This window comes from Phodopus roborovskii, unplaced genomic scaffold, assembly GCF_943737965.1.
Source record: "Phodopus roborovskii unplaced genomic scaffold, PHOROB, whole genome shotgun sequence".
NCBI lineage: Eukaryota > Metazoa > Chordata > Mammalia > Rodentia > Cricetidae > Phodopus > Phodopus roborovskii.
This window is the reverse complement of record NW_026126517.1, coordinates 14,694,795-14,715,023: the sequence shown is the minus strand read 5'-3', so window position 1 is coordinate 14,715,023 and position 20,229 is coordinate 14,694,795. Positions and strand designations below refer to the sequence as shown.

Genomic DNA, 20,229 nt, shown 5'->3' with positions numbered 1-20,229 from the left:
TTCACGCCTTGTGTTTGTGCAGCTCAGTGAGGTTAATCAGTGTCTTAGTTAGGGTTTATTATTGCTGTGAAGAGACACCGTGACCATGACAACTCTAATAAAGAAAACATTTAATTGAGGGTGACTCGCTTACAGTTTCAGCCATTATCATCATGAAGAAGAGGATGGCAGCATACAGGCAGACATGGTGCTGTGAGTAAGAGTGCTGCATCCTTCAGGCAACAGAAGTTGACTGAATGTCACATTGAGGGAAGCTTGAGAAAAAAAAGACCTCAAAGCTCTTCCTCACAGCAACACACTTCCTCCATCAAGGCCATACCCACTCCAACAAAGTCACACCTCCTAATAGTGCCACTCCCTATTAGATTATGAGGGCCAATTACATTCAAACTACCACAACCAGGGTTGCTAAGAGGAGCATCATTGAAAGGTTATTTACAGGCATGAAGAAAAAAAATCTCTTCTTTTCCCAGCATCCACTAAGCTTATGAATCCTTGAGAAAGACTGGTCCTCATGTGCTTCTCCCCAGGTAAGCACAACTTCCATGAATTCAAAGTGCAATAATCATGTCATCCCCAGAAAACAGAATTCACAGTACTCCATTCCAACCTTGAGTGCTCCTATTCTTTCCAAATTCTCTGCGATGCTGGAGCCTTGGAAGTAGTGACATGGGCATCCCATTTGTGGTTCTATGGCAAGTTATGGACCTCAGCAGGTACCACTCCCACTGCAAAAAGCATGCAGCAGCACTGATCTATGAAGATACACAGTTAGGAAAGCTGACAGGTTTGCTAACCATGTCCTTTCATGTCCGTTTACCAGGTCAACCATTGTAGCTTCCTCATTAAGGCCTATAACTTTTCCCTTTGTGGCTGGATATTTTATTAGTTCTTTCTCTTGTTTTCTTCCCTGCCTCTTATCCCATTATTAAAGCATGGACCACTGGCTTCCTGAAACAGAATGTGCATGGTAAAAAAAAAAAAAATCAGTGATTGAACTTTCGCTGGATTTTGTTCATCGATGCTTCTTGCAGGCTGAGGGAAAGGTAAGGGCATAGAAAGGAACCTGTGCTTGAGATACAAAGAGGGGAAGCTCTTCTGCCTCTGTATTTCCAGCTATGGACCGAAGACACGGGATGGGACTGTGGGAGGAGTCTATGGGATTCTGCAGGTTCCTGGCACCAGCTTCCCTGGAGGACTCTTTACAGAAGGATCACAGGCAGGGAAGAGCTGCAGGGTGCCTCTAAGAAGCTCGAACCAGCAAGCATGAAGCCCAGTGCTGTAGACACTGAGAGCTATGAGGGCAAGGAAACTCTCTGGATCTGGCTTCATGAAGGGTCCAACCACTGCCATCTCTCATTACACTCAGGCTTTTCATGATAACATAATTCTAGCATACTGTGGGAAATGGGGTAAAACGAGTGTGTCATGGGATTGAAAGTGTTGTAGAATGGAACCTGAAAAGGGATTAAGCCCTACCATGAGAAAAAAAGAAAGTTACATTTCTTGGCATCATCTCTTTCTCTTCCCTTCCAAACTCTTCTTCAATCTGTTTGACATTTACTCAAATCATACCACATCCCAGGTATTGCTAGGCCCAGCCATGATCTCTGTCCTCATGAGGCTTTATCTAATAGAAGATTGGGACATGAATGAATAATAGTGATATAAGCAATCCCTGTGTGAGAGCCATTGGCATAAATACTTCATACTCGTCTCTTATTCCCTCTTCACAGAACCTGAGGAGCACACCACTGGTGACCTCCTTCAGTTCAGGCAGGAAAATGAAAGTGTCAATCATTCCCACAAAAATAAAAAAATAATAATAATTTAAACAACTTTGAAATAAAGAGCTGTTAGCCAGGCATTGAAGGAATAAATAAATAAATAAGCACAATGAGATGTTGATTTAACATATAGAAACTGTGTGAAGCCTCTAACACCCATGAACCTCTGAGAACACAGTGAGAAATTTGTCACCAGACTTTAGCAAATTAGAAGAGGGACCCTGATCCTCTGAAACTCAGACACCTGAAACTGGGTTACTCAGCTGTAGACACCTCAAAATCTCCAATGAAGCCAGATATGACATCTCAAGTCTTTAGTCTCAGCACTGTGGGGACTGAGGGGGAATTACCACAAGCTTGAGAGCAGTATGAGCTACATCTTGAGTTCCAGGACAGTTTGAGCTACACATAGAGTCAGATCCTGTTTAAAACAACAATAAAATAAATTCCAAGGAAGGTACCTATGAGAACAAAATGCATACTTCAAAGGAAGAAATGCAGTTAATTGGTGGTTTCTGGAAATGGGGTGGTAGTATGGCATAAAACAGAACCCTAGCAAGTTAGCATCATATAGCAGAATATAGAACAGTGTGCCTAAAGGTGAGAAATAACCATCTTTCCATTTTATTAAAAATAGATTCTTTTCTCATACAATATATCACAATAACAATTTTCCCTCCCTCTATTTCCCCCAGTCTCTCCCCACCTCCTCTCCCATCTGGATCCACTCCCTTTCTGTCTCTCATTTAAAAAGAACTTCTAAGGGCTCCTAAGAGATAATAACCAAACGTGACCAAATAAAATATGATAAAACAAAAATCACATCCAAGTTGGACAAGGCAAAGCAACAGAAGGAAAAGACTCCCAAGAGAAGGCACAAGAACCAGAGACCTACTTGTTCACACATTCAGAAGTCCCATACAAGTACTAAACAGAAAACTATAAATCATACACAGAGGACCCGGTGCAGACCGGTACAGGCTCCAATGTTGCTGCTTCAGTCTCCGTGAATTCATATGAGCTTTGCTCAGTGATTTTGAAGACCTTGTTCTCCTGATGTCCTCCATCCCTGTCTCCCCCACTCCTGCCTTCCTTCTCTTCCACAGGATTCCCTGACATCCCATTTAGAGCTGGGTGTTCTGAGGTGTCTCTATGCATAATGTCTGTCTGTGGGTCTCTGTATTTGTTCCCTGTGCTGCAGGAGGAATCAAAAGATGATAATTTAATAACAGTGCAGCCACCTTGCTGGCTATTCAGTATCTATACACTCCTGTCTATATGTATTTGGACTCTGTTAACAAGAAAGATAAATTTATGGCTTTGCCTAATAATGCTCATTTATCCTCCACATAAAAATGTTCTTACCCCTTGCCTAAATAAGAGGAGAGAGTCCCAAATTTGTCTTCATCTTGGAGTAATAGCCCAGATATTCATTTCTGCGCAATAGTAAATATTCCTCATCCCATTCAATTCCATCTGTCAACCAACAACAGTTCTTACATGGATCAATAAAGAGATGGAGAGAAGAGAGAGATTAAGAAACAAGAGAGGGGTGCACAGCTGCCCAGGGTTCGTTTGAACTGATGTGATATCTGTAATATTCAAGTCTTTGTTTTGTGTCCCCTCAAATAAAGCTTTCTGGATATTTTACCTGCTAAATGGATGGTATGGGTCTTCCTTCTTGACACATTCAAGTCTTCAGTCACTTTTCTATATTCAGTTCCAACATCATGACTTTTTTAAATAGTGCTTCTATAAGCCAGGCAACGCCATCCCCACCCCATGTGCTGCTACCACAATCCACTCTCCTATGGCATCTGCATTAATCTTTCTAGTCTGGAAGAAGACTTCCATTCTAATTGTTTTGATGGCATAAGGATCCCCAATTCTTCAGACCATGCACTTCAAATCCTCAGGAACATTTCTTCACTTGCCAAGAACAAGAGAATTTATTCTCATTTCTAAATCTTCATTCCTGGGCCTGTGTTTCCTGTCCAGGGAAAAGCAGAGCCATAGATTAACTAATCTTAGAACGTATGTTATATCCCATTAGATAGGAAATCACTGTGATGCTTGATTCCAAATCATAGCTTTTAGATTTTATTGGCACATGCCCCATCTCATCAGGCTAGCAGCTGGTAGTAATGAGCTACATGGGGAGATCAGTACTCTTCATGGCCATAAGACCACTCCTATCTCATCTTTGTAGTGAAATGGGTTCTTTGCTTGGAAAAAGTGCTGCGTGAGTTGTCTTGACGGAGAATGGGGCTTCTTGTTAGCCTACAATAATGACATTGGAAGTATCACTTTTACCAGGAACAGTTGTATCCAAAATGTGTGCTATTCCAGTACAAATAACTTTTGCCCAGGGTGGTCAGGTTTTACCTCCAGCCAGACTGCTAGTAAATGACCCTGAATTATCCTAAAGCTACAAATAAAACAAATAACCATTTGTTCCGTTAGTAATTTTTTTCTTCATTGTTGCCTTGCAGGGACATTTTTTTTTTATCAGAGTTTAATTCTTCAGTCATTGACAGAATATTTGTAAATTCCAATTCTCTCCTTATCAAATCAGTTAGCCATAAAAATCAACAAACTGAGGGACTGTGGACATGTACTGCAAGAGAGGAAGTAAAGAATGGAAGCTATATGAGTGTTCACGTCATGGACTGTGCATTGGCGACCCACTTGAGTCTGATAACCTATCAGTATTATCCGGTAAGAATTGTAACTTCACACACCCAGTAATATGGCTCAATGACTGGGAAAAGCCAGCTCATGATGGGCAGCTTTGGTATCATGCCTACCTAATAACCCACAGTTAGAGGAACTGAATCAGTAAGAGATTAAATTTTAGTTGCCAAAGCCGTAAATGTAGGAAACACCAGGTGCTTGATTCACATATGGGCAGTTCTAGAAAATTCTGTAGAAAATGGGAAAATGGTCATGCCCCAAAAAGCTAGAAAGAAATGCATTTGTAAACAGTATAGAAAATATAGGGAATAAAACAAAGGCAATGCAGAGTGGGTTATAGGAAAGCTCTTCATAAAGAAGTTACATTTGAACTTGGAACTGTGGGCTGGCCTGCTAAGTCAGGTTAAGGGGGAAGGGTGAGATGGAGTCATATATGGAACATGCTCCTCTCCTGGTGAGTGTGTGTGGAGGAGATGAACAGACTCCCTTTTAGGACATTCTAGAGTTCTGTCACTTGTTTCTGAATTCAGTGATTTTTTTTGTCCTAGCACTTAGGAAATTATTGTAGCCCTTGGGGTTTTAGGCAGTTCTGCCCTAGCTTGAAGGTTTAGCTTCCTGTTTGGGGGTGAAGTAAGCTTTTCTTCTCTGCAAAGGAGAACACTGGCAGATACCAGAGAGGGAATATACTTTCTGTCCCTCCCTCTCCAAGTCAGTCCTGGAGAAAGTCTGAAATTGAGTTACTCTGAATCAACCTACTCTTGACTACAGAGACTACTGCTGCACCCTTGAAATCACACATCTGAGCAAGCATGTTCTTCTAGCACAACTCTGAGACCCTTTCACTTTCTCATGCATTATTGCCCATTTCTTTGTTAAGGGTTTTGTTGGCGTGAAATTCTTCTACCCTGATCATAGTGTCCTGAGGAAGTGTTCTTTCTCCCTGGACCTGGATAAAAGCTTTTGGTTGTCCTTGGTGTTAACAAGATATGCTTTCTTTGCCCTTTCTTACACCCCTTCTCCTTGAGGCAGGGTCTCTCTATGTAGCCTACCTTGGCCTTGGACTTTTGGTCATACTGCCTCAGCCTCCAGAGTGCTAAAATTATGGGTGTGAGTCACCAGTCCAAGGTGTATGTTTTATCTTATTTATCTAATATGCAGAAACCTTCTGTTCTAAGGTCATGGCATGTGTTGCTTGAATAAGTGAGGCAGGCATGGCCTGGGGACATTAGAGAAAAGTCATTTAAATTCTGCTCTCGCCTTTCTCCCACACTTCACTGAGACTTTATTAGTTTGATACCTTTGATGAGAAACTTGGCATCATCCATACTAGATTTTTAATGCCAGGCTACAGAGGAATATTACAAGTCAAGATGTCCCTCATCAGCCACCCCTCACCCCCAGTAGTTGTAGATTATCTTTTAGGAAAAGTGAATTGCCACAGTGTGACTTCTCTTCAAGGGGTCAACATTATGACTATAATAAAGTCATTAGCTCTGTGTGTGGGGGGGTGTACATGTGTATGGGAGATGAATGCTTTGAGGAATAGATGTCCTGCTCTGTTATTCGCTGCTTTATTCATTCATACAGGGTCTATCACTGAACTTGGAGGTAGGCTGGTGGCCAGCAAACCCCAATGAGCATTCTATCTCTGTCCTTCTCTGGTAGAAATATAGTTGTATGAACAACCATAATTGGATTTTTACATAGGTTCTGAAGATTTTTAACTCTGTTCCTCATGCTTGCATAAATGCTCTTACATGAAGAATCATCTGTCCAGCTCTCATTAGTTGTTTCTTAAAGCCCTGAAATAACCTCCTTAAAGCTGACTACATTCCACTTTTTTAATTCACCAAGATTACTGGACTTGTTTAGCTGTGGTTGTCTGTTTCTGCTTCCATCAGCTACTAGATGAAGGCTCTAGGATGGCATATAAGGTAGTCGTCAATCTCATCACCATGGAAGAGCATTTAAGGTAGCCTCTCCACTATTGCTTAGATTGTTAGTTGGGTTCATTCCTGTAGATCTATGGGCATTTCCATAGTCCTTAAATCTATAATGGCTACCGCTATTATGGTATCTCTTTTCTTGTTCTCCTCTATTATTTCCCTGTCTCAATCTTCCTTTTCCTTCATGCCTGCCTCTCCCCACCTCTTCCCCCCTTCTCTTTCTTCTAACTCCCTCTCCCCTCCCTCCATGCTCCCAATTTGCTCAGATCTTGTTCCTTTCCCCTTCTCTGGGAGACCTTGTATGTCTCTCTTAGGGTCCTCCTTGTTACCTAGCTTTTCTGACAGTGTGAATTGTGGACTGGTAATCCTTTGCTCTATTACTAAAATCCATATATGAGTGAGTACATACCATGTTTGTCTTTTTGTGACTGGGTTACCTCACTCAGGATAGTTTCTTCTAGTTCTATCCATTTCCCTGCGAATTTCAGGATTCCATTGTGTGCTTTCACTGAGTAGTACTCCATTGTGTAAATGTACCACATTTTCTCCATCCATTCTTCAGTTGAGGGGCATCTAGATTGCTTCCAGGATTTGAACTCCTCAAATCCAGTTACAGAAAGGGAGGAGTGATGAGCAAAGGAATCAAGACCAGGCTGGAGAAACCCACAAAAACAGCTGACCTGAACACGGGGGAGCTCATGGACGCCAGTCTGATAGCTGGGCAACCAGCATAGGACCAACCCAGACCCCCTGAATGTGGGTGTTAATTAGGAGGACTGGGCTGTCTATGGAGCCTCTGGTAATGGATCAGTATTTATCTCTAGTATATGAATTGACTTTATGAGCCCATCCCACATAGAGGAATACTTTCTCAGCCTAGACACATGGTAGAGGGCTATGTAAAAGCTCCTTAATTTTATGCAGTCCCATTTAACAATTCTTAGGATCACTTCCTGTTCCATTACAGCTCTCTTCAGAAATTTCTTGTCTAAGCTTAAATCTTCAAGTGTTTTACCTGTGTTTTCTTGTAGCATTTTCAATGTTTCTGGCCTTAAAGTCAGTGTTTGATCCATTTTACACTGATTTATTTGCAGAGTGAGAAGTGTAGATATATTTTCATTTTCCTACATGTTAAAATCCAATTTTCACTGCACCATTGCAAAAGGAAGTTTCCTCATTGAGGAGTGAGGCCTACACTTACCTTTCCATATAAGGATATACATTTAGAATGTAGTTAGGAGTTGTGCTAGCTTAGTGAAGTGGTAGTATAGGTTCCCTCTCCAAGATCTATGACTTTACTAGCCCTGAGTAGTTGGCTAGATTTACCATACAAGGCATGATTTCATCCTTATTGAGCAAGTCTTAAGTCCAATTAGAGAGCTGTTGGTTACTGCTAAGGTATGTGTACCACTACTGAGCTCTTACACCTGGGTAAGACTATTGGTTGCTTCTCTCCTATTGAAGGTGAAGTGCATAGTGTCTTTGGCCACAGAGTCTTCCCTTCCACCTCCAGGGCAACTAAAGGCAATAGCAGTAGTTTATAGTGTTCCCAGATGCCTTGAGACTGTCATACCTCTTAGGACATCCTTTGTTTTCCATGACCTTTGACAGTGTTGAGGAATGTATTACTCATGATTCACTAAAGGAACAGAACTGATAGAATGAATATATACATATACTCAAATACACACACACACGGATGCACAAATCTAGTTTTTTAAAAGATTTATTTATTTCTTACGTGTACAATACTTGCCTGCATTTATGGCTGCATACCAGAAGAAGACACTAACTCTCATTATAGATGGTTGTGAGATACCATGAGGTTGCTGGGAATTGAACTCAGGAACTCTGGAAGAGCAGAGCCATCTCTCCAGCCCCAACTCTGGTTTCTTTATGCCTATTTTATATTACTAATACAGCTATAAAACTTGTTGTCTTTGCCTTTATTTTTTCCTATTTTTTTCCACATATTAAGCTTCTGAATGAGAGATTTGGAAGCATGTAAATTTTAATTTTGTTTTATATATATAGTAAATATACATGCATATTTAGATCAAATCCAACCCATTCCCTTGCCTCTATTATGCTTATCCCTTATCACTTTCTCCCCCAAACCTCATCCATCTTTCTTTTAGTTAATGCCCTCTGAATCTATTTAGTGCTACCTGAATACATGTGGATATGAAGTCATCTACTAGAATATTGATCACCTTTTGGGATTTGCATGCCTGAAGAAAACTCACTAACCCTCCCCTAGAAGCTATCAATTGACAATAGCCCCTCAGATTCAGCTGGGACATTGTGAGCCTCTGACACATCCATGCTGGACTTTGGCTGATTTGATCTTGTAACAGGTCTTGTGCATACATTCTCGATCTATGTGCATTTGTATACAACTCTGTTGTCATGTCCAGCAAATACTGTTTCCCTACAGAATCTACTCCCTCTGGCAATGACAATCTTTTGGGTCCCTCTTCTGTGATGGTCTCTCAGCCTTGGGGGAAGAGAGTGTGATAGAGATGTCCTAGACAGAGTTGGACAACCCAGTCTCTTATTCTCTGTGCATTGACAGATCATGGGTCTCAATATTAATTGACATCAACAAACAAAAAGAAACTTCTTTGACAAAAGTTGAGAATTACACAACCTATGGGTATAAAGGTAATAACTTAGGAGCAATTTTTTACTAGGTGCTTTTAGCAAAGTTAGTTGTATTATCCCTAGCAGCACAAAACAGTACTTGTTGGTAGTGTATTAATCAAGAGTTCCAAGGTCTTTGTTTTCTTTATTTGCAATTCTGGGATTATAAATGACAGTGGAATTATTTTATGTGCAGTGATAATTTATATTCCTCATTCCTCATTCGTGTAATTTTTTTAATTGTTCATTGTTTACTATTTAATTGTACAGTTAACCTTATAATAATTTATGTGAAAAAACTTTGGTATATTTAGAAGACAAACTATCAGGTAATATTTTCCCATTACATTCCTATGTTTTTTTTCCGGGGGGGGGATGGTTTTAATTTATCACATGTGGTCAAATCTATCGATCTTTTTTAACTGATATCTTAGTTAGAAAATCTTCCTCAGCTATTAGATTATGTAGACACTTAAAAATATTGATATCTAATAATGAGGACAGATAAGAATGAATTTTGGGATTATACAGGTCTTGGATTAAACTCTAGTTCTGCCATTAACTATTTGTAACAGATTGTATTTTCCAAAGATTAGTGTAACCATTATCTCCCATATCACAAGCTTTTCTAGAACGTTCTACCCTCTAATGGAGGCAGGGAAGCAGTGTAGTTCAGCAGACATGACTCCCAAGGCTGGGGGGGAGGTGATATAATCTCCAGCTTCTGGTTTTCTTCTGTCTTTGGTATTCCTCTGAGTCCTTGGTCATCAAGGAGAAGAGACAAGCCCCAGTGTTGACTTACAAAGTTTTGACACACCATTCAGGTGATCACGATGTTTACACTGTACCATGTGTTATACTGGACCTATAGGTTACACTGTACCATGGTTTCAATGTGAAATGGCCCTCAGAGGCTCAGATGTTTGAATATTTGGTCCCAGGCTGGTGACTAGGTTTTTGAGAGGCTGTGGAAACTGGGCCTAGCCTGGCACTCACTCCTGTTCCAATACAATCTGTGTTCCCTGAAGTCAGTTCAGGCTGAAGTCTCCTGTTACCAAGAACCCTATCATGCCTTCTGCGCTGTGAAACCTGAAACTGTGAACCAAAATAAATCTTTAGTGTCTTATGTTGCTTCAGTCAAGGATTTACTTGGTTACAGTAATGACAGCAGTCATGATTGAAAAATGTAATTTTGTGATACTTGTCTATTTCACCAGCCTGGTATCAAATTTCATATATATCAACTTGTTTACAGTATAGAAACTGTGAAAAGCATGTAAGGTTATATAGCTACACACATAAATGTAAGGTATTCAGAATTTGTCTAGATATATTAAAAACAAATAATGATAGACACAACAAATATTTTAAAATTCCAGGACACAAACTCAAACTCCCATTTACAGTGACTTTTCCAACTTATTTTGAAAAATTGTCTCCATGGTTTTAGGTTTGGTTTGGTTTAGTTTGGTGGTTCTCATTTGGTTTTGGTGGGGTTGTTTGTTTTGTTTGGAGTTTTTTGTTTTGTGGTTTTTTTCATATTTTTTATTTAATTTATTATTTTACATGTCGATCCCAGTTCCCTCTCCTTCCCTCCCTCCCTTCCTTTTACCCTCTCTGCCCCCTCACATACACCCTGATCACCCTCCCCCCATCCTCCCACCCCAATTCCACATGTAGGGCAATGCCATCAAGGTGGAGTCATGTAGATCTGACAGGTCATTTGAAGTAGGGACTAGGACGTCTCTCCTGTCTCTAAGTTAAGGCTGTATCCCTCCATGGGGGATGTGTTCGCAAGGTCCTTTTGTGCATCAGGGATACATCCTGGTTCCACTGTCTGAGGTCGCTTAGACTGCTCAGTCCTTCTGGTTTTATCCGTCCTGGCTATTATATGAGAAAGCTAACCAAGCATAAGCCTGCAGATAAGCTATCAAGCATTGTACCTCTATGGTTCCTATCTCCAGACTCCTGCCTTGCATTCCTGCCCTGACTTCCCTCCATGTTGGATTAAGATTTGGAAGTATAAGCCAGATAAACCCTTTACTGTGCTCATGGTTGGTTTGAGCCAGAATGTCTTATCCCAGCAACAGAAAAGGAACTAGAACATGGTACTTCAGGCTATTGCTACATATCCTGTTACCTTTAACTATAATAGAAACTCTTTCTCACTTTTTTCTTCCCATCAGAAGAAATCAAGTAGTCAATTTTGAGCAAGGCCCAATCCAATCACCTGGTTCAACCCAGAGCCTTGATAATACAAACCAGATCCACACACACTAAATTATTTCTACATCAATGATAATTTCCACAGGCTCCTAAAGTTTTGTGGTTCAACCTCTTTGTTTAACCTCCCAAATCCTTGAGTGAAAGTACTATGCCAGGAAGTCTCAGAGCTAGTCCAAAGAGAATCCCAATTCAGAAGACTTAGTACAGATCAGGACAGAGTATACACACAGATTTCTCTATGCAAAGTTGGGATATAGTTTTGCCCCAAGACTTTATTTTTTCATGTAGGAGATACCTAATTCTGAGACTACTCACAACAGGCAGAGTGCCCTGCCAGATGTGGGAAAAAGAATTTACAAAGGTTAGCTTGGCAACTCCCAGCCCAATTTCTCTTATGACTACTTTTCTTATCACTGCCAGATGACTTTCTTGTTTACCATTAGTTAGGAGAAGAAAGCAAATACAGATTTTGGGGGAAAGGGAGAATGTAGTAAGTTGAAGAATGATGTCAAATCCATAGGAAATTCAGAACTAGAGTCCCATTGGGAGGTTGCAATAGTTACTATGTTTGCAACAGATGAGCTCTGTTCTCTTTTCAAAACTCAGGAAGTTGATGTCCTCACAGTTGGTCATACATGACAGTCTCGAATAATGATACATGCTCTGCCCTGAAGAAGTGAAAGGGGGAAAGAATTTTAAAGACTATTTTCTCCTTCCATGTTTCTTGTAATAATTCCTCTTCAACCCATCATAGCCTTCCTCTATTCATTTTGCTAACCCAGAGAAGGCATTTTATTCCAGAACTGACCAGAGACATCAGTCCCTCCATCAGCCAGTGTTATCTTAGGGTAAGGTCCACCTTTCCAGCCCTGCACAAGACCACTCATCAACTCCACCACCCCACTCATCCTAAGCTCAAAGAACACCACTATTTAGAAGGGAAGGTGTGGTTAGCTGCCCAGCACTCTATTCCCCATATTACCTTTCCTTGTGAGTATGTAAAAGTTCTCAGCAGCACAGGATTGGCTATGTTTCAGTGTGCAGGAACTCATGACATCATAGCATAGCCCAAGATGGTATTTCTTACATTTATAACACATTGTTCCAAGATCTTTGAGATACAGAAAGAAGTACTTAGTGAATGTGGTCTCAAGAAAATTTCTGCAATTATTCTGCAATTAGAGCCTTCTCTGTGGGAAGTTAACTATTAATCCATTGGTTCTAACCTTCCCCAAATAAGACTCCTATAATAATCTTGTGAGAGAGAAATGTTATGTTTTACTTTGTTTGTTTGTTTTTCTTTTTAATTTTGCTTTGTTTGAGACAGGATCTCTCTATGGAACCCTGGCTGTCTTAAAACTCTTCATGTAGTCCAGACTGGCTTTGAACGTGGAGAACCACCTGCCTTTGTCTTGCAAGTACTGGGAATATGGGAGAAAAGCTTAAAGACACAAAACAAATGTATACCATTTAAGAAGGTCAAGGTTCCTGTAGAATTTACTCATAGAGTTCAAGTAATAAACATCTTGTATAGACTGAATATTTTGTCAGTAACAGATTTTGTAAAAAGGCTATTTTCATCTCCTTACTAATAGAAATCAATTAACTATGCCAGGAAGAGCCTGGACTCCGATGATTCCATAGTAAATTGAAGGGAGACTTACTCCTAAACATGTCACAAATGACTGTTTACCAAAGACTTTTCAGCAGCCATGGTCGTACCTTCATCATTTTCATGGTCATGTTCATGAAGGTCACCTATGAAGAAAAGGAAAGGCAGTCTCCCTTGTCACAATCTCACAGACCTCCACAGCCCCACAGCCAGTTTTCGAAACCCCTCCTTTTCTGGCATCTAGAAACTTCTTAAGTAACCATGAACTGTCTGTCTCCCCATCACCAGGACTTACCCCAATATGGGCAGAACAGAAAAACCATCTCCAGAAGAAGCAGAGCAAACATCTTGCAACTTTTGTCTTCAGCAGCTTACTGTGGAAGGTACGGGCTCTTTTCTCAATTGAGAGGAGAGGTTGACCTATCCTTAGGCTGTTAGTCTCAATTACATCTTAATTAATTTTCCAGGACAGACAGTACCTCTCAGTTTCTAGGATCAAGGCATCATGCCTGACTCCCTCAAGACACACTTCTAGATCCTAAAAGTGAAGTTGTGAACTCCATGAATCACCAAACCAGCTCCTGTTTCTGGGCTGCGGGTCTGGCAAATCTTGCAGTTATCTTTAGAGCTCCCTTTGTCCCATCCTTAAAGGACAGTGACAGCAAACCTCCTCCATTCTACCTGCTGACTTCCTGCAGCTGCATACATTTTTCTCTGTTTCCACTGACCTGGCCATGATCTAAGCCATCGTTATCTTGACCAGTTAACAGCTTTATTAGCACTAATGTAATATGTTTTAGGATAAAATAAGCTACTAACATATAAAATAACACATATTGAATTATTATACTTTTGATTATTTAATTGTATGACATGTTAATAAAGAACATTTTATCCCTCAAAAAATGAACTATGTATGTATATTTATACACTGATGTATGTATATTATAGGTAGTTTATAGTATGGTTCCTTATGACTTTTTAAACATCCTTGCTGTTATTTCACCCTCCTTCTTCTACAATATCTTCCCCCTTCAATATAGAGCCCTCCCCATTTTTTGTCCATTTCCCCAATCAGTGCCACCACATGGTAAGTTACCCCATCCTCCACAATCATCTCAATCCAACCATAACAGATGACACATTGGGCCCTCATGTGAAATTTCTTACAAACAACCCAAGGCTTGTATACTATCCACTGTATCTATGGATGAGATAGGCTATCACAGAAACAGAGTATCTGCCCATCTACTATATCTGTAAGTGGAAGACAATCAAAATGGATCTGTAAAATACATCCACACATTGGCACTTTAATAATTTTGTAGATATTCACAGGGAAAGTCATGTATTTGAGTGACTTCGGTTTTTTTTGGGGGGGAGGAAAGGGATAGTTTTCTAGACAATACTATAATACATTCTGAAAATGACACTTTTAATGCTACAAGGGTAGTCACAGGCTCCAGGGAATAGTTACCTTTGTTTGCATGTCATCTATGAATTGATACTTTGCTTCTGTGATTTTCCTACCAATTCTAAAGAGTCCCATAAGGTCACAGAATTGGCCATATCTTCACAGATGCTATAAGATTAATAACTTTCCTGTACAGTTTGGTTGTTTAATTTCCCTTTGCTTTTGTACACAGCATCCACATTCCAACCTTAACCCATTGGTTCAGCGTCTTAGTGAATGTCCTATTGCCTGTGGACATCCACTCTGATTCCTTGATGGCTCCTTCTTGATTTTCTCAATGCCCCCACCACTGGTTCTTTGTCTCCTGGCCAGTGTGTGTTCCTGGCAGAACACCAAAAAGCCCCACCTTTTCTAACAGGGAACCTAGAGAGTCAGAAAGAGGAAGGGGGAGGTAAGCAGAGAAGCTGTTGAGCACAGCTCTTGCCAACTGCTGCCACATGCCAGCCTTTCCTGGTTCTTGCTCATTCTCTCCAACATTTCTCTCTTAATAAAATAACTCCATCCCAGCAAAACACAGAAACTGGTATCTGAAATGCTGAGAAGCCTCAATAGTCTTCAAAAACTCTATTTTCTCATCAACTAAAAGCAAAACAGAAGCCAGTGGTTTCCTACTTTACTCCATGCCTGCCCCCTTTTCTTTTGGGCTATCTGCTTACCTCTGCACACACAAGTTAAAGAGAAAATTGATCACTGTCTCAGCTGATCAACTCCAGGAACTGCAGGGCAAAGCTGTATGACTCCCTGAATTAGAGCACTCGTCCATGAAGTTAAGTTCATCCCCTCAAGCAACAGGTTCTTCTTAGAACAACAGAGCGATGATCAAGCCTGTCTAGTGAAGCAGTTTAAATTCACTTCCTATTTAAAAATAAAGCATGTCAGGACCACAAACAAAATGTCATCATTTTTGCTTCTACCAACATGGCTACATCTATTAAATTTCTTCTCTGTATTCCTTGATTACATTAGTGAACTTTAAAATCATCCTAAAAGTGATCACACACATGCACACACACACACACACACACACACACACACACACACTTAACCTAGTGGGGCTGTCAGAGCCAGGATTTTGCTCAGAAACTTCAATTGTACAGTATTTACTAAAAGGAATTTGGACTAATTTAAAACTTTCAATTATGTACTACCATGCAACAATATAAGAACATACGCACATGTAGATAATGCATATATACACACATAGGTAAGCATAGGGACACTTTTTTTCTTTTTATTGAAATAGATCCTTTTCGAGTTTCCAGTGAGATCCCACTACCCTGCAAAACCTTCTCAAGTTCCAGCCCAGCCCTCGTCCTCTTCCACCGTCCTCTTCCACCGGCTATTGGCCAGAGGTGAATCTGGGCCCAACTAGGGCTGCCTGTCTCCTACAACCTCTTTTCCTCCCTCCCCCGCCTGAACTCCCTGGATTGGCCCCTGATCCTGCTGCTCCTGTCTCCGGTCCCCATCGAGAGCACCCTTGGAGCTCTGATATACCCCCACCAATCCCCACCTCCAGCCTACCCCCCCCCCCCGCCACCCTGTGCCCTACCCCACCTACGGTCCTGCCGCTCTGGTTGAGCACTGGGACAGAGGGTGGAGCCAACAGTCCATCCTACTTCAGAAATTTCTTGGAGCAACTCCGAACAAAGGAGACCTGACTATCCACGTGGGACCACCTGTAATTTCCACCCGCTTGGTCTCTGACCCCACCTCCAGCCCTCTGCTGGAGTCCCGGGCCCCTCCCAGAGATCCGCCTATCTCTGCGGGTCCACTCTGAGTTCCTGCAGGCAAGATCCTTGACCCCCAAATCCGGGCCCCTGCCACAGAACGAGGTCTCAGCTGGAGAACGCCAGTTTCCAATGAGATCCCACTAACCTGCAAAACCTTCTCAAGTTCAAGCTCAGCCCTTGTCCTCTTCTGCCGGCTATTGGCCAGAGATATTGGCCAGAGCTATTGGCCAGAGGACCACTGTGAGTACCTGCTGGCATCTTCTTCTGGATCCTCATCCTTGACCCCATCCCTGGATCCCTGTCTGCAGAGAAACCTCCTAGAGAGCTTGGACCACACAGAGCTACAGATATTGAATCTCAGATCCACATAAGCCCATCGGGGAAGTACCATAGAGAGAGGGAAGAGACACCACCAACACCTACTGGAAGAAACTATGGGAAGAAGGCAATACCAGAGGTCACCTAACAACAGAAAGACAAACATGACACCACCAGAATCTAGGGAATCTACACCAACTAGAATGGAACACAACAGCAAAGCAGAGGAAGCAGAAGGGTACGACTTAAAAATCACCATCATAAAAATGATAGAGGCCCTCAAAGAAGATGTGAGAAAATCCCTTAAAGAAATGGAGGAAAAACAAACAAAAAAGTGGAAGAAATGAACAAATTCCTTAAGGAAAGTACAGAAAGCCAAGAAAAAACAATTAACCAGGTGAAGGAAACGGTTCAAGACTTGAAAACTGAAATTGAGAAAATAAAGGCAACACAAACGGAAGGAAGGCTGGAAATTGAAAAGCTGGGCAAAAAATCGGAAACCACGGACACAAGCATAACCAATAGAATTCAAGAGATGGAAGAGAGAATCTCAGGCGCAGAAGATAAACTAGAAGAAATAGATTCATCGACCAAAGAAAATCATAAATCCAACAAATCCTTAACACAAAACATCCAGGAAATGTGGGACACCATGAAAAGGCCAAACCTAAGAATAATAGGCATAGACGAAGGTGAGGAAGCCCAGCTCAAAGGTGCTGAAAACATAATGAACAATTTCATTGAGGAAAACTTTCCAAATCTGAAGAAGGACATGCCCATGAAAGTACAAGAAGCATACCGAACCCCAAATAGGCTGGACCAAAGAAAAAAGACCCCTCGACATATAATAATCAAAACACCTAGCATACAGAACAAAGAAAGAATATTAAGAGCAGCGAAGGAAAAAGGACAGGTAACATATAAAGGCAGACCTATCAAAATTACACCTGACTTCTCCATGGAAACCCTCAAGGCCAGAAGGTCCTGGATAGATGTTCTAAAGGTATTAAGAGAACACGGATGCCAGCCTAGGCTACTATATCCAGCAAAACTCTCAGTCAATATAGATGGAGAGAACAAGATAATGACAAAACCAGATTTTCCCAATATGTATCTACAAATCCAGCCCTACAGAAAGTATTGGAAGGAAAACTCCAACCCAAGGAAGGTAACTACGCTCACAAAAATGTAGGCAACAGATAATCCAACTACACCAGAAACCTGGGGTGAAGCAGAACAAATATATTCACAATACCACTGCCAACAACAAACCTAAATCAAACAAGCATCAACAATCAATGGACCTTACTCACCCTCAACATTAATGGTCTTAACTCACCTATAAAAAGACACAGGCTAACAGAATGGATACGAAGACAGAATCCATCCTTCTGCTGCATACAAGAAACACATCTTAGCTCCAAAGATAGACATTACCTCAGGGTAAAGGGTTGGGAAAAGATTTTCCAATCAAATGGAAATAAGAAGCAAGCAGGCATAGCTATCCTAATATCTAACAAGTTAGACTTCAAACCAAAATTAGTCAAAAGAGATGAAGATGGTCATTTCATATTCATCTCAGGAGAAATCCATCAACACAAAGTCTCAATTCTGAACATCTATGCCCCTAATACAAAGTCACCCACATTCGTAAAAGAAACACTACTAAAACTCAAAGCTCATATAAAACCTCAAACACTTATAGTGGGAGACTTCAATACACCACTCTCAACACTAGACAGGACCACAAATCAGAAACTCAACAAAGAAACAAAAGAATTAACAGAAGTTATGTCTCAACTGGGGTTAACAGACATCTATAGAACATTCCATCCAAAGACAAAAGAATATACCTTCTTCTCTGCTCCACATGGAACCTTGTCTAAAATCAACCACATACTAGGAGACATAACAAACCTCAACAGATACAAGAGAATAGGAATAGTCCCCTGTATCTTATCAGACCACCATGCTTTAAAATTGGAATCCAACAACAACACAAATAGCAGAAAACCTGCAAACTCATGGAAACTTAACAATGTGCAATTGCACCACTCCTGGGTCAAAGAAGAAATAAAGAAAGAAATTAAAGACTTTCTAATATTCAACGAGAATGAGGATACAACATACCCGAACTTATGGGACACCTTGAAAGCAGTGCTACGAGGGAAGTTCATTGCACTAAGTGCCCATATGAAGAAAACAGAGGATAGTCACATAAAAGAATTAACAGCCCAACTGAAAACCTTAGAACAGAGAGAAGCGAATTCACCCCGCAGGAGCAGACGCCAGGAAATAATCAACTTGAGGGCTGAAATCAACAAAATAGAAACCAGGAAAACAATACAAAAAAATCAATGCAACGAAGAGATGGTTTTTTGAGAAAATCAACAAGATAGACAAACCTTTATCCAAATTAACGAAAAAGCAGAGACAGAACATGCAAATTAACAAAATCAGAAACGAAATGGGGAACATAACAACAGACACAGAGGAAATCCAGACAATTTTCAGGTCATACTTTGAAAATCTGTATTCCACAAAAATTGAAAATTCAAAGGAAATGGACAAGTTTCTGGATAACTATCACTTACCAAAATTAAATCAAGAACAGACAAACAACTTAAATAGACCTATAACCCGCAATGAAATAGAAGCAGTCATCGAAAGCCTTCCAACGAAAAAAAAGTCCAGGGCCAGATGGATTCAGTGTAGAATTCTTCCAGACATTCAAGGAAGAACTAATACCACTATTCCTCAAACTTTTCCACAAGATAGAAACAGAAGGTTTATTGCCAAACTCTTTTTATGAGGCCACAATAACTTTGGTACCCAAACCTCACAAAGACACAACTAAGAAAGAAAACTACAGACCAATATCCCTGATGAACATCAATGCAAAAATACTCAATAAAATACTGGCAAACCGAATTCAAGAATACATCAGAAAAATCATCCACCATGATCAAGTAGGTTTCATCCCTGGATTGCAGCAATGGTTTAACATACGAAAATCTATCAACGCGATCCACCATATAAACAAACTGAAAAAGAAAAACCATATGATTATCTCCCTAGATGCTGAAAAAGCCTTCGACAAAATTCAACACCCTTTCATGATAAAGGTATTAGAGAGGTCAGGGATAACAGGAACATACCTAAACATAATAAGAGCAATATACAGCAAACCAACTGCCAACATCAAACTGAATGGAGAGAAACTTAAGCCAATTCCTCTAAAATCAGGAACAAGACAAGGCTGTCCTCTCTCTCCATATCTCTTCAATATTGTACTAGAAGTTCTAGCTAATGCTATAAGACAACAAAAGGAGATCAAGGGCATCCAAATTGGAAAGGAAGAAGTCAAACTGTCTCTATTTGCAGATGATATGATAGTTTACATAAGCGACCCAATAAACTCTACCAGGGAACTCCTACAGCTGATAAACACCTTCAGCAAACTAGCAGGATACAAGATAAACTCAAAAAAATCAGTAGCCCTATTTTTTCAGACGACAAAGAGGCAGAGAAAGAAATCAGAGAAACATCACCCTTTACAATAGCCACAAGCAACATAAAGTATCTTGGTGTAACGCTTACCAAACAAGTAAAAGACCTGTATAATAAGAACTTTGTGACTCTAAAGAAAGAAATTAAAGAAGATACCAGAAAATGGAAAGATCTCCCATGCTCTTGGTTAGGTAGGATAAACATAGTAAAAATGGCAATCTTACCAAAAGCAATCTACAGATTCAATGCAATCCCCATTAAAATCCCACCACAATTCTTCACCGACCTT

The 20,229-nt window shown here is 40.6% G+C and overlaps 1 protein-coding gene across 1 annotated transcript; it reads right to left on the bottom strand.

Moving 5' to 3' along the window:
- Positions 1 to 11,827: 11,827 nt before the first annotated feature.
- On the bottom strand, positions 11,828 to 13,255 carry LOC127231358 (prostate and testis expressed protein 2). The gene is made up of 4 exons (XM_051196900.1): positions 13,204 to 13,255; positions 13,019 to 13,054; positions 12,279 to 12,407; positions 11,828 to 11,964 (listed from the first exon to the last, which is right to left on the bottom strand). Exons 1-4 carry the CDS (start codon positions 13,253 to 13,255, stop codon positions 11,828 to 11,830), a joined length of 354 nt encoding a protein of 117 aa, XP_051052857.1.
- Between the last annotated feature and the right edge of the window lie 6,974 nt (positions 13,256 to 20,229).